At 40.7% G+C, this 24,644-nt stretch overlaps 1 protein-coding gene across 1 annotated transcript in view; it reads right to left on the bottom strand.

The window, feature by feature from the left end:
* Positions 1-24,644, bottom strand: part of MYOM1 (myomesin 1) — a 145,835-nt gene that overhangs the window by 81,988 nt on the left and 39,203 nt on the right. Inside the window, 5 exon segments of the mRNA XM_031658726.1 lie at positions 7,572-7,733; positions 11,901-12,065; positions 17,063-17,125; positions 17,248-17,336; positions 19,162-19,254. Coding sequence (XP_031514586.1) covers positions 7,572-7,733; positions 11,901-12,065; positions 17,063-17,125; positions 17,248-17,336; positions 19,162-19,254 — 572 coding nt within the window.

The raw sequence follows: 24,644 nt of genomic DNA, 5'->3' as shown, positions 1-24,644 counted from the left end.
ACTTAGGGAAAGAACTCCAATGCAATACTCACATCTGAGCTTAGTTTATCTGAGTTTAGTAAAAGTCCAGGATAATACAAGAAACAGTACAATCCCTTTTTATGAAATGGGATCCCCTGACCACGCAGCCCCTCAGGCACAGTTAAATTAGTGAATCAGGACTGTTTATAGGAGGGAGAAAAGGGGGAACGAAAATATTCAGTTAGCAACCTTTTAAGTGAGAATAATTAAGACAAGAGGCAGGGTCCCTAGGGGCGGAGGCCCACATTTGCCAATTCCTCCTGGCATTTGACCAACGCTTTCATAAACGGAGTTAGTAGAAGAGGGCGAGACATGCGGGAGCCACTCACTCAAGGGAAAGCACCCATGTCAACCAAACAAACACTTCCTTTTCCTATGATCTACATTCTGTAACTCTTATGAGTTACAAGGACATTTGATAACAGCAGAAATATTTGTCTACTGCATTTAACAGGTTTGCATTACCTGTGAAGAGCTCAAGCCACTTGGGTTTTGAACATTCTGTCTCTTGCTCTGTGAACCAGCAGGAAAGCGTCTAGGCAAATATCTCCTGCAGAAGTGCTATAGGAGAATGTAACTAAATCATTGTGCCTAAAACTTAATGCAGAATCTCTGCGTGGCACTCAATGGGAAACGAGCATTTTGATGAGGAGACACGTCTTTCCTTCCAGACTTTCAGAGCACTGGATGGCGGAGAGTGGTGCTGCTGATGGCAAAGGCAGAGCAGAGCTGCAGAGGAGGTGGGGATGCTGAGGCTGACATGCTTAGGCTGCAAAAAAGGCATTGCTAGAAAGCCACTCAGCTACAAGGGGGACAGCTGGCAACCTCTAGCCATGTCCTTTGCTAATGGCCTATAGCACAACAACCAGCAGCCCCTGAATTGATAGAGCAGAGTTTAGTGAGCTGGGCATCCATGGCTTAGCTGCACGATGGCAGGAATACGCTGTTGTGGAGCCTGGAAGACAGTGGGCATTCAGGGAGCCATTGTTCAGCATTTGTATAGCATTGCTTGGAACTGAGGTGGGCTTGACAATCTTCCAAGTTACTCAGGCATTCATTTGCTCATTCATTCGTTCATTCATTCAGTGCTCTTCTAGGTGTTAACTGCAAAAGTTAAAAAATAAGGATCCTAACTGGGTGCCGTGGCTCATGCCATGGGAGGCTGAGGCAGGTAGATCACTTGAGCCTAGGAATTCAAGACCAGCCTGGGCAACATGGTGAGATCCTGTTTCTATGCATTAAAAAAAAAATAGCCAGGTGTGGAAGTGTGGGCCTGTGTTTCCAGTTACTTGAGAGGCTGACAGAAGAAGATTGTTTGAGTCTGGGAGGTAGAGGCTGTAGTGAGCTATGATCGCACCACTACACTCCAGCCTGGGTGACAAAGTAAGACCTTGTCCCCAAATAATAATAATAATAATAATAATAATAATAACCTTCTTTTTCTCAAGAAGCTACAATATAGTGTGAGAAGCAAAACATACTTGGGATGACAAGCGACAACTGTGAAGCAAGGAATCATAGTATTTGGCTTCTAGCAGCTGCTACACAGTGTGGGGCCCACAGCACCCTTCAGACAACATTAATCCTCTTCTATGCCTCTGCCCTACCCTCTCCCAGCCCTCCAAATAGCCAAACTTTTGTAAGTTTGATTATTAGGTCAAAGATTAGCTTACTACTCTTTATATTTTGACCTCTGACACAGACTATTAAAAACTTTTTGCAAAATGTAAGTAATTCTATTGTCTTTATTGTAAAAGTATTATATATATTTTATGTGAACTGTATGATAATCAAAAAATATGTTAAAATCCCTTTTTTATAACCCAGAGATAACTACTATTAACATATTGGCCTAAATCTTTCTAGACTTTCTTCTATATTTATAAACTCAGAAATGATTATTTCTGAAACAAAGTGATCTTACTATGTAGTTTCATGTAAGCTGTTTTTTCTTGATATATTTCCATATCAATACATGTGAGTAGACACTGGTTTTCATTGCTGTGTGGTATGTCATTGTTTCATGGAGCATCTATTATACTTTATTCTATAACGTGCATATTGGTGAATATCTATATTTCTTTCAATTTTCCTCCAAACGTTTTTTTCACCTCTGTCCACTTAGCTCTTAGAACTAGAATTGTTGGAAATGTGTGTTTTTGATATTTAGTGGCAAAGACCCTGAGAAAAGTTAAACCAATTTATACTCACCAGCCACTGTAGCAGTGTTGTTCCTCCTTTACTCCAGTGGATTTTAAAAAACGTTAAATCTTTTCAATATTTTAGGAAAAATAATCTCATTTCAATTTTCTTTTTTTTCTTTCTTTCTTTTTTTTTTTTTTTTTTGAGATAGGGTCTCACTCTGTTGCCCAGGCTGGAGTGCAGTGAGGCAATCATAGTTCACTGTGGCTTTGACCTCCCAGACTCAAGCTCTCCTACCTCTTCAGCCTCCCCAGTAGCTAGGGCTATAGGCATACTCCACAATGCCCAACTAATTTTTTAATTTTTTGTAGAGACAGGGTCTCACTATGTTGCCCGGGCTGGTCTTGAACTCCTGGGCTCAAGTGATCCTCCCACCTGGGCCTCCCAAAGTGCTGGGATTACAGGCGTGAGCCACTGTGCCCAGCCTCATTTGAATTTTCATTGATTTGATTACTAATGAAAATTTTTTCATATACCTATTTGCCATTTTCAATTCTTCTTTCATGACATTTTAATGACATCCTTTATCACTTTATTATTTCTCTATCTCTTTCTCTCTGCATGAGAGAGAGCAAGAGAGAGATTGTGTGAAAAAAAAGAAAAGAGAGAAGGAAAGAATACATCAAAACCTCAAAGAATACGTAATAAAATGATAACACTGGATACCTGTGGGTGGTAGACTTATGGATGGCTTTACTTTTTATTTGTTAAATTTATATTATCTATTTTTTCACAATGAACACATATTATCTGTGTAATAAAATCTTAGCCAAATGTGTACAGCTCTTTACAATGTGTTTCTGCAGACATATGGTGCTTTATACACTGATCATTCTGGTGTGGAAGCTATTTTCCAAGCTGCAAGAATATCAGAGCTCCAAAACAATGCCCTGAAGTGACCTCGTGCAGCTCAATGAATACAAAGTTTAAAAAATACATATATTATTTAAACAATGGCAGTTTCTTACAAAGTTAAACACAAATTACCTAGCAATTCCACTTGTAGGTAGGTACCCAAGAGAAATGAAGATATAGGCCTATAAATATGAACACAAATGTTTATAATAACCAAAGAGTAAAAACGATCACACTCTCCATCAGTGGGTGAACGTACAGGCAAAAGGATGCATATCCATGTATTGGCATGCAATTTAATAAGAAAAAGGAATAATAGGTGTTACAACATGAATGAACCTCAAAACACGTAAAGCCAAAGAAGGCCGACGCAAAAAACCATAGAGATCCAGAAATGTCCAGAAAGACAAATCTATAGAGATAGAAAGTGAATTAGTAGTTGCAGGAGGCTGGACTGGGTATGGAAGAGGGAAACAGGGAGGAGAAATCTTTTTGGGTTGATGTAAATTTTCTTTCTTTTCCTTCCTTCCCTTCCTTCTTTCCTTCCTTCCTTCCTTCCCTACCTGCCTGTCTTCCTTCCCTCTCTCCCTCTCTTTTTTCTTCCCTTCTTTTTTCTTCTTCTTCTTCTTCTTCTTCTTCTTCTTCTTCTTCTTCTTCTTCTTCTTCTTCTCCTTCTCCTTCTCCTTCTCCTTCCTTCTCCTTCTCCTTCTCCTTCTTCTTCTTCTTCTCCTTCTTCTTCTTCTTCCTCTTCTTCTTCTTCATCTTCTTCTTCTCCTCCTCCTCCTCTTCCTCCTCCTCCTCCTCCTTCTTCCTTTCCCTTCCTTTCCCTTCCCTGCCTTCTTTTCTTCTTCTCTCTGACTTTCTTTTCTTTTTTCTTTTTGAGACAGGGTCTCATTCTGCCACCCAGGCTGGAGTGCAGTGGTGCAATCACCACTCATCACAGCCTCGACCTCCTGGACTCAAGCAATCCTCCCACCTCAGCCTCCTGAGTAGCTGGGACCACAGGCATGCACCACGCCCAGCTAATTGTTTTCAGTTTTTGTAGAGATGGGGTCTTGCTTTGTTGCCCAGGCTGGTCTCAAACTCCTGGGCTCAAGAGATCCTCCTTTCTTGGCCTCCCAAAGTGCTGGGATTACAGGCGTGAGCCATTGTACCTGGTCAAAATTTTCTAAAAGTGGAGTGTGGGTAGTGGTTGTCTAACTCTGTAAATAAACTAAAAAGCACCAAATTGTAACTTAGCATGAGTGAACTTTATGGCATGTAAATTATATCTCAAAAATATGTTTTTAAAAACCTAATATATATCATTTAAAATAAATTTATAAATGAAATCTTTCTCTAAAGATTGTAAAATTCACAATGCAATTCTGAAATTTACCTTTCCAATTTTGTCTTTTCCATTTATCTTTTCAATTCTCTCACATCAACCTCTGACAAACTGAGAATCTTTCCATTTCCTTAATTTGTGGATTTGAAAGCTGGCTTGACTGTAAATTTTAAATTGGAACACCTTTGCCTCGTCCATAGTTAGTAACATGAAGTCTGGCCTAAACCTGGCAAAGAGGCACCTTTCTGGGTGTGGGCACTGAGAAATGCTGAGGAACCCTAGACTAGGTCAGAGTTCCCAGAAAAAGTTCATGAAGGAAGGAGCATGACAAAGATTTTTGGAATAGCCAGCGATGTTCTCTGGCTCTGGTAAAACAACGGAAAGCAGAAGCAAAGACTTAGCTTAGTTCATCCTCATCTAGCCAGGTTTATCCTGGTGATTTGGCTAAATGAACACACTTGCTAATTGCAGTGTGTCGGTTCTCACTGCAATTTTCCCAGAAGGCCAGCTCCTGTCTTCCCTGACGATACAGACTTTTTTATGATGCCTCTGTGGCGGAGAACGCCTGACACGCTTTTCAGATGTTATAGATATTCAGATATCTGTACCAGTTGCCGGTCTGGGACAGAATTCAATGATCATTTGTATTGTTCAATGCTGATGTGGTATGGCCTGCTAACTGTCCCCAGTAATCATTCTTCCGGTTTCCTTTTAGTACTAGGACCCCTGAGCGTTAGCAGAAAACATGGCTAGCTAACAAGAGACTGTACATCCTAGCTCCCCTCACTGTGAAGTGTCTGCATGTGCTAAGTGTGCACCAAGCAGAAGTGATGAGTGCAATTCGGCCTCTGCCCCTCCACTCCCTTTCTTTCCCCTCCCCATAGGCTGGGATGGGAACTTGGGACAGTACCCCAGGCACAGTGCAGTAACAACATAGAGGGGACCTGGGAAAAGGCATCAGGATCATACCCAACTTTCACATAGAGGAGAGAAATAAACCTTTTGTTATTTCATTTCAGCAGCTTAGTCTAGATCCTAATTAAAATCCTGGGTTAGCCATTGGAAGACCTACAACCTAGTTCCACTTCTGCTTCCAATTAACTGAAGTTTTTGGTAAATTACTGTACTTTTTTCAACCTCAGTTTCTGCATCTTAAAATTAAGGGGTTGTACTGGGATGAGAAGTCTAACATTTTTTGAGTCATCAACCCCTTTGACAAGCCGGTAAAGCCTAGAGGTCCTTCTGAGAGTAATGCATTTAAACACATAAAATAAAATGTATGTGATTACCAAAAAAACTAATTATATTGAAATACAGTTCTAATCACAGACCCTTTGGAAGTCTGTGGATCCCAGCTGAGCACTTGAAACGTTTATGAGTTTATGATGCTATTTAGCGCATGACAGATAAAAATGAGCTAGTCTACCTGCATTGTTTCTATTTTCAATTTTCTCTACATTATGATGCTTTAACATCTTAGACACCTTTCTGACTAACGAGGGCCTGCCTTCCTGAGGCGAGCCAATTCTTAGGGCCCAGAGGGGAGCATGACTGATATGCAAACTAACCACTTCAGCCACACCTCCTTTATCTGGCCTGTAGAACCCAGGAACCAATATTGCTCTGCCTTAATCATCCCTGGGGCCAGGTACCAGGCAAGCAGGGACCACACCTGTAACTTACAACCTACTGAAATTATTAGAACTAGCCAATCCTAACTTGTTAACTAGCCAATCCTAACTTTCCTTTCCCAAGGAAACTCCAATAAAGGCCTTGGTCTAGGCACTCCTTTGCTCCTCTTGCCCCTTCTGACTCATGACTGACACTGGCACTTTCCCATGTGGCCCTGCTGTTCCTGTTCTAGGGCCTGTGAGTATCATACACGTTGCTTTCTTGTGCCTCTCCTGGATCTCTTCTTATGACTGCATCTGACTAATCATCCCGTAAGAAAACATAGACCATCACCTGGTGGTGTAAACGTGCTAACGGTCTTCCAAAGTGCTAGGATCCCATGGAGGAATAATATTCCACGTGTACATATCCAATCCATTTAAGACACCACTGAAAAGGCCGGGCGCAGTAGCGCAGGCCTATAATCCCAGCACTTTGGGAGACCGAGACAGGTGGATCATGAGGTCAGGAGATCGAGACCATTCTGGCTAACATGGTGAAACCCCGTCTCTACTAAAAATACAAAAAATTAGCTGGGCGTGGTGGTTGGCACCTGTAGTCCCAGCTACTCAGGAGGCTGAGGCATGAGAATGGCGTGAATCCAGGAGGCGGAGCTTGCAGTGAGCCGAGATCGTGCCACTGTACTCCAGTCTGGGTGACTGAGCGAGACTCCCCCTCAAAAAAAAAAACACTGAAAGAATAGAAAGACTCCTAAAGTCAACAATTATGGTTTGTCTCAAGAATTAAGCTGAAACTCCTTGCTTCCTAGTTCACCAAAACAGAGGCTATAAAGTTCAGTTATGGGCCAAGGGACCTGAAATGAAATAATAAATTTACTCTCTGAAATACATATTAAAGACTTACACCCAAAATAACAGATCCCTCTTCTGCAGCAGCTTCTTTAAACTGAGATGGCGGGTATCATTAGGATTTAGCATCTCCACCTGAACAGTCATAGGGAACTGTACTAGTGGCTCCCTGAAGATGAAGAAAGTCCTGATATTAATGATGGAAACATGGTCTGGAAAATGGTGACTTTTGAGTTGGTGCCCTCAGGGCTCACCTTTTAACTAGGTCTACTTTTTTTTTGCTTTTGTTTTGAGACAGGGTCTCACTCTGTCACCTAGGCTGGAGCACAGTGGCACAATCTCAGCCAACTGGAACTTCTGCCTGCCAGGCTCAAGCCATCCTCCCACTCCAGCCTCCCAAGTAGCTGAGACTACAAGCGTGCACCACCATGCCCAGCTAATATTTTGTAGAGATGAGATTTTACCATGTTGCCCAGGCTGGTCTCGAACTCCTGAGCTCAAGTGATCCACCCATCTCAGCTTCCCAAAGTGCTGGGATTACAGGCATGAGACATTGCACCCAGTGAGAATTTTGAAATGACTCTTCCATCATTATGAAACATGTTTGAACGGTTTTGTAATCAAAAACTGCTTTGGCTTCAGTGTACTAAATATTGTGAGGTGTTTGGTTTTTTGCTAGGACTTACCTCGAACAAAGACATAAGCACTATATTGTTCATAATATTCTCCCATCCGTACACGGATTGTATAGAGGCCTTCATCTTCTTTGTTGAGATGGGAAAATGTCAGTGTTGCCCGCTCTCCACTCCAAAGTGTTTGCACCCATTTCGATGGAGAAAGAGGTACTCCTAGAAACATTTTAAAAGTAAGCAAATTAACTTATTTTTATTACTTCCTTCTTGTATCCCCTCCATTCCTCTCCTTAGCCTTTTCTATATTGAAAGTGATTTAACTACTAGAGGAAGTCTCTAGGACTTTCAGCCATTCTGATACGTTTACATTGGTAAAAATACTGGACCAAAAGTAAGGGGATCAGGGGCAGACACATAATCTGCAGGGGCCTGGTGTAAAATTACATTACAAGCGCCTTGTTCTAAAAGCAGAGAAAAAGTGCAATTAAAGGTGCTAAAATATGTCTTATTCCTTTAAAAAATATTTTATTACTTACAAGAATATAATAGGGGTAATACAAGTTGCAAAAAATCATACTTTTGTGCCATAATTGTATATGCAATCAATAATAATACGTTACTAGTAGGGAGACCTTGATTGATAATAAGATATTGCTGGTCTGCTTTTCTGCAAATTCATTTATTAGTCATCAAAATTCATACTTTTAGCAACTTTATTTTAAATCAAATAATCAAAAGCAGTATCAGTCACTCTTTATAAATGCAAGCTCACGAATGAGTTTCCATAATTTTTTTAGAAAGACCTTTCTGCTGATGTAACTGTTACTGGAGCTGTTAAGGAAGTTATATAGGCTATGACAACATTGGGTTAACTTTCTGAGAAACTATTTCAAAATATAAATTTTAGTAATCTAGAACTGATGACTCCAGATTCTAGAATCTAGAATAAAGGGACAATCTAGAATCTAGAATAAAGGGGTAATTATTCTAAGAAGATTTAACTCTTCATACAAATCAGTTTCATGTAAATCTCAATTTAATTTTAAGTGTGAATTTATACAGTTTCCTTTTAATGCTTTGTCCAATATGGCTTTAACTTGTGGAGGTGATACTACAAGCCAAACATGATTTCATAATTTGTATAAAATTCAGGATGTCTGTTTATGTATTCCATTACTGTATCTTCAATTATAAGTGGTAATTTTAAAACTGTCTTCCTTGTTAATAGGCTCATCCAAAGTTTCATATGAAAATGTTCTTTTCCATCAAATGCTACCATCTTTAAATTTAACTTCTAATTCTAAGCCTCAAAACCAGAGATTCGAACCTCCTTGAAGAATTCTAATAACTGCCTTATGTGCTTTATTGCAGTGTCTACATGTACACTTTTATTTTATAATATTTGACTGACAAAGTTTACTGTCCTATCGCCAGCAGTTCCTGTCCCCATGCTCATGCCAGGAGTTAATATTCGTGCAGATCCCACAGACCTGAGTTCTGGGGAAGGCCGGGCAAGCTGGCCCCACACTGTGTGTCCCTATGCTGCCTCCACGCCGAGCCCCTTCTCTCGTCTGCAGCCATGGGACCCATCACCACTGCTGCTGCTGCTGCTGGGGCCACCACCATTGCTAATTCCAGTCTGGCCCTAGGTCCTGGTCTCTGCCATCACCTTGGAATGCCATGGTGCCACAGACTGCCCCAAGCGCTCATGTGCATACCTGAAGACCATGCCTGCTGCCTGGTGCTCACACTGTCCACTACCCACTGCTCACTGTGCCCGGGATCCCGCACCTACATGGGTCTGAACTGCCATTGCCATATTTCCTCCTATCGTGTGCATGTGCCATAGTCCCATTGGACTCCATGTATAAAACACAAGGTCAAAGATAAAGTGATTACGAACTTCAAGAGGGTGACAGCAGAGCATTAAACGCAGGCCCAAAAAGTCAGCTCCGAAGAGGACCTATATTTCAGTCTGATCTCTTTCTATCTCAAGTCTTTTTTTTTTTTTTTTAACTTTTATTTGAGGTGGCGTCTCGCTCTGTCACCCAGGCTAGAGTGCAGTGGTGTGAGCTCAGCTCATTGCAACCTCTGCCTCCTGGGTTCAAGCGATTATCATGCCTCAGCCTCCTGAGTAGCTGGGATTACAGGCATGCGCCACCACGCCTGGCTAATTTTTTTTTTCTTTTTTTCTTTTTTTCTTTTTTTTTTACTAGAGATGGGGTTTTACCAGGTTGGCCAGGCTGGTCTCAAACTCCAGACCTCAAGTGATCTGCCCACCTCGGCCTCCCGAAGTGCTGGGATCACAGGCCTGAGCCACCATGCCCAGCTCAGTCTGATCTCTTTCACTAACTAATTATGTAACTTTCAGGCAAATTACTTAACCTCTCTGTGCCTTTGTTTTTTTACCTGAACAAAATGGACTTTGAATAATAAATAGTAATACAAATAATAATAATAAAGTACCTTATAGGATAATACCGCAAAGCATTATCATTAACTATTTTTTCTTTCATTTTTCTGTATTTTTCCAAAATTTATTTTCTAAAACAATTAAACAGAAAAATTATATGATAATCTTACAAGTATCCCACTGTATGTGTCTGGAATTTTACAGTTTTTTAAGAGCTTTAAAATATAATCCTCTCTATAAATAAACATAGTGAAAACTTTAAGATAAATTAAAAGGGATGATGAAAGTCCCTAGGCTTTACTCATTGCTCTCTCCACAACACATTTTCTATTAGCTAGGAGCTAGCATAGGCCTCGCAGATAACTATGTATGTAGGGGCAAATTCAGTTTCTTAAATTTCAATGCTTTTTTCAATACCCAGGCATAAAGGGAGGCAGACAGGTCAGAGAAAGTACAAATTTTCGCATGAGGCTTTTTGTCTATATTAGACCTAATACAGACAATATAAAAGGAGGCACATGGTAGTGAAAAGATCTCCAGGCTTAGAGTAAACACCAGCAGGTCTGGAGGTCTCCTGTGGCAAGAATTTGACTGTGTGATTTGGGGCAATCCCTTATTCTCTTCAGACAGTTTCTATATCTTGGTCTATTCTATGAGATACTCTAGTATGGAAACTTAGTGTATTAGGACCTAAGATTTATTGTTATTTTATTTTATGTTTTTTATTTTGTTTTGTTTTGAGATGGAGTCCCGCTCTGTCACCCAGGCTGGAGTGCAATGGCACAATCTTGGCTCGCTGCAACATCTGCCTTCTGAGTTCAAGCGATTCCCCTGCCTCAGCCACCCAAGTAGCTGGGACTACAGTTGTGCGCCACCACGCCCGGCTAATTTTTGTAGTTTTTGGTAGAGACAGGGTTTCACCATGTTGGCCAGGCTGGTCTCAAACTCCTGACCTCAGGTCATCTGCCCACCTCCGCCTCCCAAAGTGCTTAATTAAATCCTTATTTCTTTCTCACACCAAAGTATCATGGCTCTAGGCCCGTTTGAAGCAAAGTGAGATCAAATTGTGATTTAAAGCCAGAGTCAGAGGAACTGACAATGGAAGGAATTTCTTTCTGTTTTACCAGCCTGTTATAATATGATGTAAAACAAAAGGATCATTTTATCTATTTTTGTGTCCTTAGGGGACATCAGTATAACTTGGATATATTGCATGCAGAATATACTTATCAAAAATTTCAAAATTATAAAAAGCCTTTAATACATTAAAACAAAAGTGCCAGAGTCTGAAATTTTTCTGAATGTACTCTTCTGGTTAATTAATAATATCAGGATTTTATTATTTCATAAGGTTATGTTTTTTAAAGTTACATACCATTTTTGTGGTATAAATAAGTCTATGAGGATGGGTATTTTACCAAATGGATTAACTTACAAAATGAATATACCTTTTTTTTTTTTTTTTTTTTTTGAGACGGTCGCTCTGTCGCCCAGGTACAATAGCGCCATCTCCACTCATTGCAACCTCTGCCTCCTGGGTTCAAGTGATTCTCCTGCCTCAGCCTCCTGAGTAACTGGGATTACAGGCGGGCACCACCACCCCTGGCTAATTTTTGTATAGTAGAGATGGGGTTTCGTCATGTTGGCCAGGCTGGTCTAAAACGTCTGACCTCAGGTGATCCACCCGCCTCAGCCTCCCAAAGTGCTGGGATTACAGGCATGAGCCACCATGCCCAGTATAATATACATTCTTTATAATTCTTTCCACATCTTACTTGCTAAAAGGAAAATATCATCTCCACAAATATGAAAGTGTTGCTACTTTGCTATATATGTAAAAATCTTTTAATCGTGTAAAGGTAGTCCCTTCTAACTTCCAGATTCCGTCAGCTCTGATAAACAGATCTGCAATCTGGTCTACAACCTTCTTCGAATAAGAACCTAAGTGAGCATTCATTGTAAAGACTCACCATTTCTGTACCACTGGATCTCTGGCTGGAAATGTTTAATTTCAGGAGTGATGACTACGCGACAGCCTAGACTCATTGTCTCTCCCTCTCTCCCAAAAGACACATCAAATTTGTCATCAAAGTGGATCTCAAATTTGGATGCATAACCATACGGGGTCACAGCAACTGGGTACAAAAATAACAAATATCCGTAATTTTTTTCTTCATCAAAGAGACACAAGCAGTTTAATAAGCACAGGCAGAAAGCAGTCACAGCAAAAAAAAAAAAAAAAAAAAAAAATGAACATATGAGCAAATGATTTATCTGGGTCAAAATGAAACTCTATATAAGAAGTATTTAGAACATATGCATATATAATTTGTATGGAAATTCTTGCTTCATTGGTTATAAAAGCTAAACGCTTATTTTTATTATCGTAATGAATAGAATTTAAAGGGTCAGGTTTAATGTCTTAAATGCAAATTAATACCACTTTTAACCTAGACTTAAATCTTTAGCTGCAACATATGCACTTTGTAATTTTAGACGTTGAGTTAATTTAAACTCTACTGCCTGTACTCTTGGGACAAAATAGCCATATCCATTATTCATAAAAATGGAGTTTTTCATCTGACAAGGGATTGATAACCAGAATATACAAGAGGCTCAAAGTACTCAATAGCAAAAAATTCAAGTAATCCAATTTAAAAATGAGCAAAAGATCTGAATGAACATTTCTAAAAAGAAGACACACAAATGGCCAACTGGTATATGGAAAAATGCTCAACATCACTAATCATCAGAGAAATGCAAATCAAAACTGCAATGAGATATCATCTCACGCCAATTGAAATGTATCCAAAAGACAGGCAATAATGCTGACAAAGATGTGGAGAAAAGGAAACCCTCTTGAGCTGTTGGTGGGAATGTAAATTAGTACAACCACTATGGAGAACAGTATGGAGTTTCCTCAAAAAACTAAAAAAGTTACCATAGAGTCCAGCAATCCCACTGCTGGGTTTATATCTTGAAGAAAGGAAATCAGTATACAGCAGAGACATCTGCACTCCGATGTTTACTGCAGCCCTTTTCACAATAGGCCAGGATGTGAAATTAACCTAAGTGTTCATCCATGGCAGAATGAATGAAGAAAACGTGGTACTTATACTCAATGGAATGTTATTCAGCAAAAAAAAAAAAAAAAATTGAAATCTGTCATTTGCAACAACATGGATGGATCTAGAGGACATTATGTTAAGGGAAGTAAGCCAGGCACAGAAGAACCAATATCATGTGTTCTCACTCACATGTGAGAGCTAAAAAGAACTGAACTCATGGAGATAGAGAGTAGAATGATGGTTACCAGAGGCTGGGAAGCTTAGTGCAAGGGGGAATAAGGACGGGTTAGTTAATGGGTACAAAAACACAATTAGATGCAAGGAATAAGATCTAGTGTGTGGTAGCACAATAGTGCAACTACAGTTAATTTATTGCATATTTTCAAACAACGGAAAGAGTGGAATTAGAATGTCCCTAATATAAAGAAATAAGACATGTTTGAGATGATGGATGCTCCAATTACCGTGATTTGATCATTACACATTGTATGTTTGTATCAAAATATCACATGTACCCCATCAATATGTACAACTACTATGTATCCATAAAAATAAAAATAATTTTAGTTAAATAATTTTAATGTAGTTTTAAAATAAGTTGCTTCATTTTCTTTAATGATCTGAGTAATAAATATTATAAGAAATGTCCACAGGAGAAAATGGAAAAGTTTAAAATATTCTAACTTTTAAAAACATTGTTCTCAGAAATATCTTATTTATAGATTGAGTAAATGCAGCCTGCATAATCAACTCTCCTAGGTTTTATTTCCTCTTTTCACCAAAGAAAGAACTTGGGAAAGAAATGACTATTTATTGATGGGTTATTACATGCCAGACACTTTCACATTTGACATATCATCAATTCCTTGCAACAACTCTATGCCGTAGATATTATTTTCTTCCTCTCTTTCAGGTGGGGATATGGAAGTTCACAAAAGTAACACACACCTAATGCCAGAATTTCACAGGTAGCATATGTGAAATTGAAATTCACACTCATAACTTCTCGATTCCAAAACTTAGGCCTTTTCTCATATATTTTGTCCCTCTTCCTAAGACTTCTTTCACTGCACTTGAAAATGCAAGCTAACATTTACTGAGTTCAACTTTGACCAAGTATTGGTCCAAGCATTTAATACCTATTAACACAAGCCCCATAATAGTGCTATTAGGTAAGTACCACTAATATCTGCATTTTATAGAAGAAGAAACTGATGCATAGGAAGGTAAAATAACTGACCACATTCCCCTGCAGAGCTAGATTTGCACCAGCTGGCCGTTTCTGTGCTCTTGGCCAATATATCGTACCGTCTTGATTTTGTGTGTTCCCAGGTAACCCTAATTAACAGTGATATAACTTCTCTTTGGAAGCACATCTCCCATCTGCCTCACTTTAATGTGTTGATGTTCATTGAGACCAGAGAGAGAAACAACTTGACAGATCTTGCACAGTGCTGGGAGGCTGGGCTGGTTCCAGAGCTGCCTTAGGGGGTAGAGCTGAGGGCTACTGTCAGACATTCCAGACCCAGCTGGAAAGGCAAGTAGGTCTCCTAGAAATGGACCTAACTTCTAGGTTCTCTTCTGTATTTGAGACTGGACTGGACTGTCTGCGATAACTTTGGAGTTCAGTAGAAGGCATCCCAGTTTAACAACCAGAAGACAACACATCATTCTGCTGTCATGTCCTCAATCTTTTATCACATGTACTCACTATCCTGGGAAACATGGTTTAGGGCAGGGGTTGGCAAGTCTGTGGGGCAAATCTAGAAATGCCTCTTGTTTAAACCATTAAGAATGGTTTTTGCATGTTTTAGTGGTTGAAAATAATAAAAAGAAGCACAATATTTTGTGACATGAAAAGTCATAGGAAGTTTAAATCTCAATGTTCATAAAGGAGGTTTTTTTGGAACACAGTCATGCTCATTCATTCTCCTACTGTTAGGGCTGCTTTTGTGTTACAGAGGCAGAGTTGAGTGGTTGTGACAGAGACCAAATGGCCCACAAAGTCTACAATATTTACAGTCTAGTCCTTTACAGAAAATGTTTGGTGACTCCTTGTTTGAAATAATGGTTTAGAATTAAAAAGACCAAGTGACACATCCCTATTCTACCACTCTGTGTGGTCTTCTCTAAACTGTTTCCTCATCGGCATAGCACAGATGGAAACGCGACTACTTCATAAGCTTTTGGGAAACGTTAAATGAATCAATGTGTACAAAAATGTCTTAGTACATTGTCTGGCAGAACTGATCAATAAATGTTAAGTATTAGAAAAAAGAGCAGAGAGCTTTGTCTGTGACATCTACCAACATTCCAAGCAACTAAACCCCTAGCTAGCACATAATAGGTGCTCAGTAAATAGTAACCAAATACGTGAATATGAGCCCTCTGTTTTCTGTTAGAAACAACTGCATTCAATTCAGGGGTCATCAGAGAGGAGGCTCTATAAGACTGAGCAATAAGAGAAGTGAGAGTGAGTTGGACTTTCAGTCCCTGCGTTGACAGAGAAGAGGGGAAAAGGAGAAACATGGATCACGATATGGCTGTGGAAATGGACAAGCTACATTCAGAGGATTGTGAAGTGATCAGTAGGCCACTCCTGGGGACACTGGGAGACAAGTCATAGGTTCAGAATTTCCAACTATTCCTTTTTTTTTTTTTTGGGGGAGGGGACAGAGTCTCGCTCTGTTACCCAGGATGGAGTACAATGACGTGATCTCAGCTCACTGTAACCTCTGCCTCCCCAGTTCAAGAGATTCTCCTGTCTCAGCCTCCTGAGTAGCTGGGATTACAGGTGCGCACCACCACGCCTGGCCAATTTTTGTATTTTTAGTAGAGACAGGGTTTCACGATGTTGTACCAGGCTGGTCTGGAACTCCTGACCTCAGGTGATCTGCCCGCCTCGGCCTCGCAAAGTGCTGGGATTACAGGCATGAGACACCGCGCCTGGCCCCAACTATTATATCTCAGCATAAATCAAGAGATAGGAGAAGAACATGATTTGGGATGTGCTTCTCCATTGCTCTACCAGTCATCCCTTGTCACCCATGGGGCTGATACCAATGATCACAACTTGGGATATTAAATGAGAAGCCATTGCATGAAATCAGTGGAGTAGGTCAGCCACAGACCTCAAGCTAGCCAGGCAGGTGAAAAACTGATCTCAGCCATTTTCAAAACTACCACTAATTTCTTCATGTTTGAAAACTAAGTTAGGGCTTGACTACCTTTTTCAGTCTGACCACTGTAAGTATATAATTCTTTCAGCAACCATAGATTTTGCTTTTATTGCTTCTCATAAATAGAAGTTCTGATGTAAATGAAATGACTGACATTCACAAATTTGCAGATAACCACTGATCAGAATATTCTTAATAGGTTTTTATGAAATCACATTTAGACTTCATTTTAGATTGTACTTTGTAACTTAATGCATTTATTTATTCATTCATTATTGAATACCCACTCTGTGGCAGGCCCAACCTTGCCTTCAAGTGGCTCATGGACCAGGGAGGGAGACTGACACAACGGGTAACAGGGTCCAGCCTCACTGACACGCTGATGAGGTGCCGTGGCCTCACCCAGGACACCTAACCCTGATTGGGTAGGGTGTAGGGGTGGCAGTGGGGGTCAGACCTGCTTTCTCAAGGAAGTGATGCCCATCTGGACATTTAAGGGTGAGAAAGAGTGCTTTGATATAGTCCAGACTCGTGTGTGTGTGTGTGTGTGTGTGTGTTTGGTGAAGTCATTCTGCCCAGGTTTGTATAATGATCTTTCTCAGTTTAACCCAGAAAGACGTAAAAGCATTTGCCATTTTTAGCCCATCATATCTAGGCTTTCATAAAACCAGCACAAAGCAATTCGATTCAGAAAGAGAACAGTAACCAAAAAATCTTTTTAAAAAAGTAAATAAAATAACCACAGATACCTACTATATCCAACCTAGCATATACTATGTTATATATAGTATGCATTTATTTCAGCATTATGGACTAGCTTAGTATGCCATATTTTACATAGAGGTGACACTTAGTAAATGACACTTGGTAAATTTTTAAACTTACAGCTGAGGGGCATGGTGGAAACCCCAGCATGGAAGCGAGTCTCATCAAACTCTCCCTTATACCCTAGAGAAGAAAACAGAAATGGATGTGAACTGCTGTGTGATAGATTTATTTTAAAACAATGGGAAGAAATTTAAAACACACACACACACACACTTTGAAGAAAACAAATCTAGCAAACCTACTCTTTACCACAACCGAAGCATATGCCGAAAGCTCTCCTTTAACATTCATCGCCGAGGCCCGGTACTGAGCTGTATCTTCAAAATCACATCTGAAAGAACAGATGGAAATGAACATCCATCATAGTGACAATCCTTGTAATTACTAGCTGTTCTATCAGGGAATTCTTTGCTATCACAGCCCCCTGCAAATCAGTGGCTCACACACGGCTCTTTGGTTCTCCCGGTACAGCTACTGTCTCTGATCTAGCTACCTGTGGGATATTAGTCCACGTGATCTACTGTGGTTTCCTGCCAGCAGCATAGACTGGGGAGAACACCTATAGTTCACTGTGACCCTAGCCTGGGTTCATTTAAAATGTCAAACAAAAAAAAGGCAACCAAGTGCTAGGCACATAAATTACAGAGTGAACAGCATTGTGATCTACTTACTTGTCTAAAGTTGCATTGGGAGGAGAAAATGTGCAGGCATGTAACCTTTGTAGCAAGTAACTACCTGGAGGCACACTGGAGGGTGTGACTTTCCTGCTGTCCTGCCCTTGTGGTGGGTTTCAGTCTGGGGGCAACCAGGCAATAGGGAAGAGAAAGAGGCAGTCCCTCCGTGTAGATTCCCGCAACCTCCCTGAGCCAGGTTGGTCTATGTGTTCTGGCTTCAAAGCTCATCTAAGTTATTTACACTTCATTTCCACCAAGGTTCAGGCCATACTTGGAGTTTCAGCTCACAGCATAACACAAGAAGCACTATTTGGATGTTCTTTCAAGTTATAATACAGAAATTGGAATTCTTATAAAAACGGACCATTAGGGAGAAGAATGGTCTCATGGAGAGATGAAGAGGCTAAGCTTTCAAAGCAGGTTGTTTTATGTCTTATCATTGCCAGTTTCTCGTGTTCTTCATTGTTTCTCAGGATTTAGTTTCATTTGTGTAAACTTTTTTTGTTGCTGAAATTTTACAGACATCAATAGAACCCCAGGAAGGCAAATACAGTTGCCCTTCTCATAACTACTTAATTTTGAAAGTAACCACATAGCTCACTGCTGCTTCAGCCGAACCACCCACTGGCAGAACTGACCTGACCTTGGGTCAGGGTCAGTGCTTGGCAAACGTCACAGGGTCCTAGCATCACTTGGCAAACCCCTCTGATCTGAGGAGAAGGCTATACTTCTCTTGAGAATAAATAATATAAATTTCACCTTGACATTTATGCACACCATGATTTTATCTAAACTGAAAATGGTGGGAGCTTGTTTAGCTTTTTCATTGACCTAATTAGGTTTGAATTTCAAAATCATCTTGGGAGGCATAATAAACATTTGGGAACTTAGGAATTTTGATGTAGGCTTCATTTTCAAATTTTGCTTTGGATTTTACTTTAAGCTCAAACATCTCAATGTCTAGCCTGCTTCACATACACAGATTGACAGAGTACATACTTTCCCATGGTTCCTGGCAAGCTGAAGGAAAGAACATTATCTCCAAGTTTAGACCACATTCAATGCCACCTGCCTGGATCTCCATGGCCTTTAGTTATTAAAAACAAGAGAATGTGATGATGATATTGATTTGGGACTCTGAAATGATTACTGAATATAAAAGCCTCTTTATGCAACATATTTTTCTTACATCTAAATTCCCAAGTATATAAAAGATAAATAAAAATATGCAAATTGGTTTTTTTCTCATCATCTTTGACTAAATACAAATATAAAATCACTTTGGGAGGTAGTGTGAGCATGGTAAGAATCAGTCATACATATCACTTTCAGGTGTGCACCCAGAGAAGCACCGTATATGAATGTCCCTCATTGTGATCACACAGCATTGGGATGAAGTGGGGAGAGTGGGCTGTTAACTGCAGGGGTGAGACGCCTCCCTGAGCAATGTTGAGTGACACATGGACACTGATGTTCTCTTACGCATTAATCTCCAGAGTGTGCATTCCATATCGACTCTCAATAATGTACTTTCCAGGGTTTGCATGGACATTTATTGGCACCTGGTTTTTATACCTGTAACAGAACGGAAACAAAATGAAGTAAGCTGAAGTGTAAACAACTTCATGATTAAACACACACATACAATTCTTGTTCTTGCAGGAACACCTGTAAACAGAGCACTGAGGGTAGCAGCAGCATTGATTAAATAAATGTAAATAATATTAGCTTACGTGAAGTATACCAGCAATACAATCACACTTCTTGATGAAGTGCTTTCCCCTCCTCTATAAACTTACATGAAAAATGTTGACTATTCACAACAATATGGCTGAATGTCATGTAACATAATGTTACTGAAAAAAGCCAGTTTCAAAAGAGTGCACAGCAGAATGATTGCTTTTATATAGAATACAAAAACAAAAAGACTAATTAATGCTACTAGAAATCAGTAGTGTGTTGGGACGCATGAAGGAGGCTTCTTGGATGTCAATAATGTTTATTGATTTGGGTGTCAGTTACATGGGTGTGTGCAATCTACAAAAATTCACTAAAGCAATTCATTTATAAAAGTGTGCAGTCTTTGGGAAGCCGAGGCAGGCAAATCACTTGAGGTCAGGAGTTCGAGACCAGCCTGGCCAACATGGCGAAACACCCTCTCTACTAATAATACAAAAAATTAGCCAGGCGTGGTGGCACACACCTGTAATCCCAGCTACTCGGGAGGCTCAGGCACGAGAATTGTTTGAACCCAGGAGGCGGAGGTTGCAATGAGCCGAGATTGTGCCACTGCACTCCAGCCTGGGCGACAGAGTGAGACTCTACCGCAAAAAAAAAAAAAAAAAAAAAAAAAAACAAAGTGGGTTGTCTGAAAGGGAAACAAGTGAAACCCAGTTCCTCCTTTGGGCAGAAAATGGTTTTTTGTGTGCATGTTATATTACAATTAAAAAGGTTTTAGGCCAGGCATGGTGGCTTATGCATGTAATTCCTGTAACTCCAGCAGTTTGGGAGGCTGAAGTGGGAGAATCACTTGAGGCCAGGAGTTAGTGACCAGCCTGGGCAACAAGCAAGACCCTGAATCTACAAAAACTACAAAAAATTAGCTGAGTGTAAACCTGTAGTCCCAACTACTCTGGAGGCTACAGTGGTAGAATAGCTTGAGCCTGAGAGGTTGAGGCTGCAGCGAGCTGTGATCGCACCACTGCGCTCCAGTCTGGGCAACATGGTGAGACCCTGTCTTAAAATAAATAAATAAAACAAATAAGCTTTTTAAAAATAAATAAATAAAACAAACAAATAAATACATAAATAAGCTTTTGAAAAAGTTGACCACTGTTGATGTAACAGAGAGGAAGGCGTTGTGTTGGGGGTTTTATCGTTGGCTGTCTGTGAAGGATGAGAGCAAAACATTCTTCCTGCTAACATTCTTGCATGTTGTTAGAAGCAATATCATTGTTTGTTTTTTTCTTTTCTTTTTTTTTGAGACAGAGTTTCACTCTTGTTGCCCAGGCTGGAGTGCAATGGCATCATCTTGGCTCACTCCAACCTCCGCCTCCCAGGTTCAAGCGATTCTCCTGCCTCAGCCTCCCCAGTAGCTGGGATTACAGGCACCGGACACCACGCCCGGCTAGTTTTTTTGTATTTTTAGTACAGACGGGGTTTCATCATGTTGGTCAGGCTGGTCTCAAACTCCTGACCTCAGGTGATTCACCTGCCTCGACCTCCCAAAGTGCTGGGATTACAGGTGTGAGCCACTGCACCCAGCCTGCAATATCATTGTGTTGAACAATCGTTATATTTAAGTGTTTTATTCAATGTCATAAACAAACACAGCTCTTGCCTTGGAAGAATTTATAATACAAATCATGAAAGGAAACTTCTGACAAGAGCTGAAAGCCTCCCCTTTTCTGACTGTTCCATATCTGGTTAAGCCTCGCAGCCCTCAGAGAGCGGATTACGCAGAGGGGCCTCTCCCTGGGACCCTGTCTTCCGGGTCTGTACGTGGTGCCTGGATTCTTCACCACTTCCTCATGTTCTCAGTAGCCGGTGGCTATGGTGCTGGACCAGGCTTTTCTACTTAAACCATTTTCTGCCCAAAAGAGGAACTGGGTTTCACTTGTTTCCCTTTCAGACAGCCCACTTTGCATGTACAAATGACGTCAATAACCCTGATAAACATAGCTGACATGGAGATTGACTATGAGCCACGCAATGCTCTAAGTGCTTTATGCATACATTGGTAAGTTCAGTTCTCACAACCACGGTATGAGATAGTGTTTTTAACCTCATTTCCCAGATGAAGAAACCAAGGCATGAGGGTTTCAGGAACTTGCCCAGTCACACAGCCAGGAACAGCAGAGGGGGGATCTGAACAGGCAGCCTGGCTGCCGACCCATATGATGCTTCCATTTTCCAATTGTTCTCTCTGCATTTCATTTCTTTAGACTTGTGGACATGATCATAAAGAGGTTTGGGAGTAGGAAACATGATAGAAAGGGAGAGAAAGGAAGAATACTGGCTTCAGTCAGCTCCTTCCTTTCCCCAACTCTCTCTCTCACACACACATACACCCCTACATACTTAAAGCACATTATTCATTTTCTACACTTAAAAAAAAAAAACAACAAAAAACACTCTCCTCCATATAGCAAAACCAACTCATCCTTCAAGATTCAGATCAAACACAACTTTTTCAATAAACTCTTCTCTAAAATATGATACAATATGAATTGTTCCTGCCTCTCTGCATCAGGGTTCATTGCTTCAAATTACTAAATATAACATTGATCAAAATTATGGTTGGATATGTGTCTCTTCTATTAAGTTGCCAAACCTTTGAGGTTGGGGATTGTGTCTGATCCACATTTACTTTTTTTTGTTGTTGTTTTTGAGACAGGGTCTCACTCTGTCTCCCACGCTGGAGTGCAATGGTGTGATTATAGCTCCCTGCAACCTCCACCTCCCAGGCTCACACAATCTTCCCACCTCAGACTCCTAAGTAGCTGGAACTGCAGGTATGCACTACCACGTTCAGCTAATTTTTTCTATTTTTTGTAGAGACGGGCTCTCGCTATGTTGCCTACGCTGGTCTTAAACTCCTGGACTCAAGCAATCCTCCCACCTCGGCCTCCCAAAATGGTAGGATTACAGGCATGAGCCACTGCACCTGGTCTGATCCACATTTACTTCTATTCCTACTCCTGAGGAAGAATGAGTCATGGGCAAACACCAGGCCCTCAGAATTGGTTAAATTGGGTAGAACAGAATTATCATGTAATGCAATAGATTAATTGTAGCTTCATAATTTTTTTGGCTGAGAGAACAGAGTTCTGACAAACATACATGTCATGATATGGATGATTTTATTTTAAATGAATAGAGATGAGGTCTTACTATGTTGCCCAGGCTGGTCTCAAACTCCTGGGCTCAAGCGATCCCCCTGCCTCAGCCTCCCAAAGTTGGATGATTTTAAATAAATGCACACGAAGAAAGTAAGTTGATGCTCTGAGTCTGAGTTCCCTCAGATGTGGAATGGAGAGGGTGGGACTCGCTCAACAATCGCAGCTGCGTGGCAGGTGCAGCAACATAACCTTCTCCAAACACAGAAGACCCTGCAAGTTGATGCAGTGCTGTTTCCTGCCAGCAGCTTCAGAGAGCTGTCTCAAAACGGCTCGAGCAGACAGGACTATCTGATCAGAGATGGCCTGGAAAAAGAAATCTACTGGCCACTCCTAGTCTCCAGCATTCCCCGTTTTGATGAAGGACAGGGTAGAACATATTAATTGGCATGCTCTTCTTATATAATTGGTTTAGGTAATTTCACGCTGGACTCAGAAGCTCACTCTGGCTCTGCTCTTTCTTGTGCTGGAGGGTTTTCAGTGGTTCCTCTTTGCCTAAGAAAAGCGCTGTGATACCAAAAGCTGTGACATGTGCTGTTTGACCAAATGACTCAGTGACACTCAGTTTGGCTTTTGATCAAAAGTATTGCTCGTATCTCTATAAAACTTTCATTACAAAGTATTCTGCAGGTCAGGAGTGGTGGTTCATGTCTGTAATCTCAGAACTTTGGGAGGCTGAAGCGGGAGGATCGTTTGAGGACAGGAGTTTGAGACCAGCTGGGTAACATGGCGTGACTCCATGACTGTAAAAAATAAATTTTTAAAAATAAAATAGAAGGCTATTTTGCAGCTCCCATAGTTGCTTCACCATCCTTTCCTTCCATTACTACTCAATTTAGCACCTTAATACCTTTTCCCCAGCTGATGACTTTTCTATTATCGCCACATGGTAAGAGAAATGGGTTCAAAATATGCACACACACCACACATCACTTTGACTGCAGTTTGTAGTCTTTTCTCTGGAGCTCCAGATACCAATGTGAGAAATTCTTCATTTAAAGCAGTGGGCAAGGATCAACTCAGAAAGATATTTGATACTATTCTCCACACAATTTCACCCAGTGAGGCATTTAGGTTTGGAGTCACTTGAGACTGGCTGTCTTTAGCTTTGAGTCAGGGAAGAAAAGAAGGATTTGGGGCCTGTTCTGTATACACGTCACAGCTTGTTATTTCTGGAACATGAAATTCCAAGCTGAGTAGTCATCGGCTAATTTTGGAGGTTAATCCACACCCTGGGATTACGTGTCAGAAGCTTTCTTAAATCCCTGTGAATATACAGATGTATACCATCTCCCTTATCATTTTTATGTAATGTCTATAAATTGTTAATGAGCTTTCAGTATACTATAAGTTTTTCCAGTGACATTTCCTTTATGTGTATAAAACACACAATTCCCCCCAACAAATGTCAGTTTGGATGTTGGGCCGAGTTTGATAGTATGGGCTCACAGTAAAAGCTCCTTGGCAGTGTAAAGCATGATCAAGCAAAAGCCTTCACGAAAATTATTTTCTATCCACAAATAATGCACACCAAGATGATCTCTTTTTTGAGACGGAGTCTTACTCTGTCACCCAGGCTGGAGAGCAGTGGCGCGATCTCTGCTCACTGCAACCTCTGCCTTCTGTGTTCAAGCGTTTCTCCTGCCTCAGCCTCTCGAGCAGCTGGGACTATAGGAGCGCACCACCACGCCCAGCTACTTTTGTATTTTTAGTAGACATGGGGTTTCACCATGTTGGCCAGGCTGGTCTCAAACTCCTGACCTCAGGTGATCTGCCTGTTTTGGCCCCCAAAGTGCTGGGATTATAGGCGTGAACCACCACGCCTGGCCAAAGATGATCTTTAACCTACTGAATCTCACCACAAATGAGATTGCTGCTTAGACTCCAACCTGTTTTGAATAAATCGCTCTACACCCACTTTAAAAACTAATTATCTGAGAGAGAGAGAGAGAGCCCATTGGGACAGATTTTGGAATTAAGTAAATAAGAAAAATTCAAAATAAAACTCGAAATCCTTATGTTGGAAAACTGTTGTAAACTGTAAATAATTTGTGTTAACCATTTTAA

Source organism: Papio anubis, chromosome 19 (genome assembly GCF_008728515.1).
Source record: "Papio anubis isolate 15944 chromosome 19, Panubis1.0, whole genome shotgun sequence".
Classification (NCBI taxonomy): domain Eukaryota; kingdom Metazoa; phylum Chordata; class Mammalia; order Primates; family Cercopithecidae; genus Papio; species Papio anubis.
This window is presented reverse-complemented; position numbering and strand designations above follow the sequence as displayed.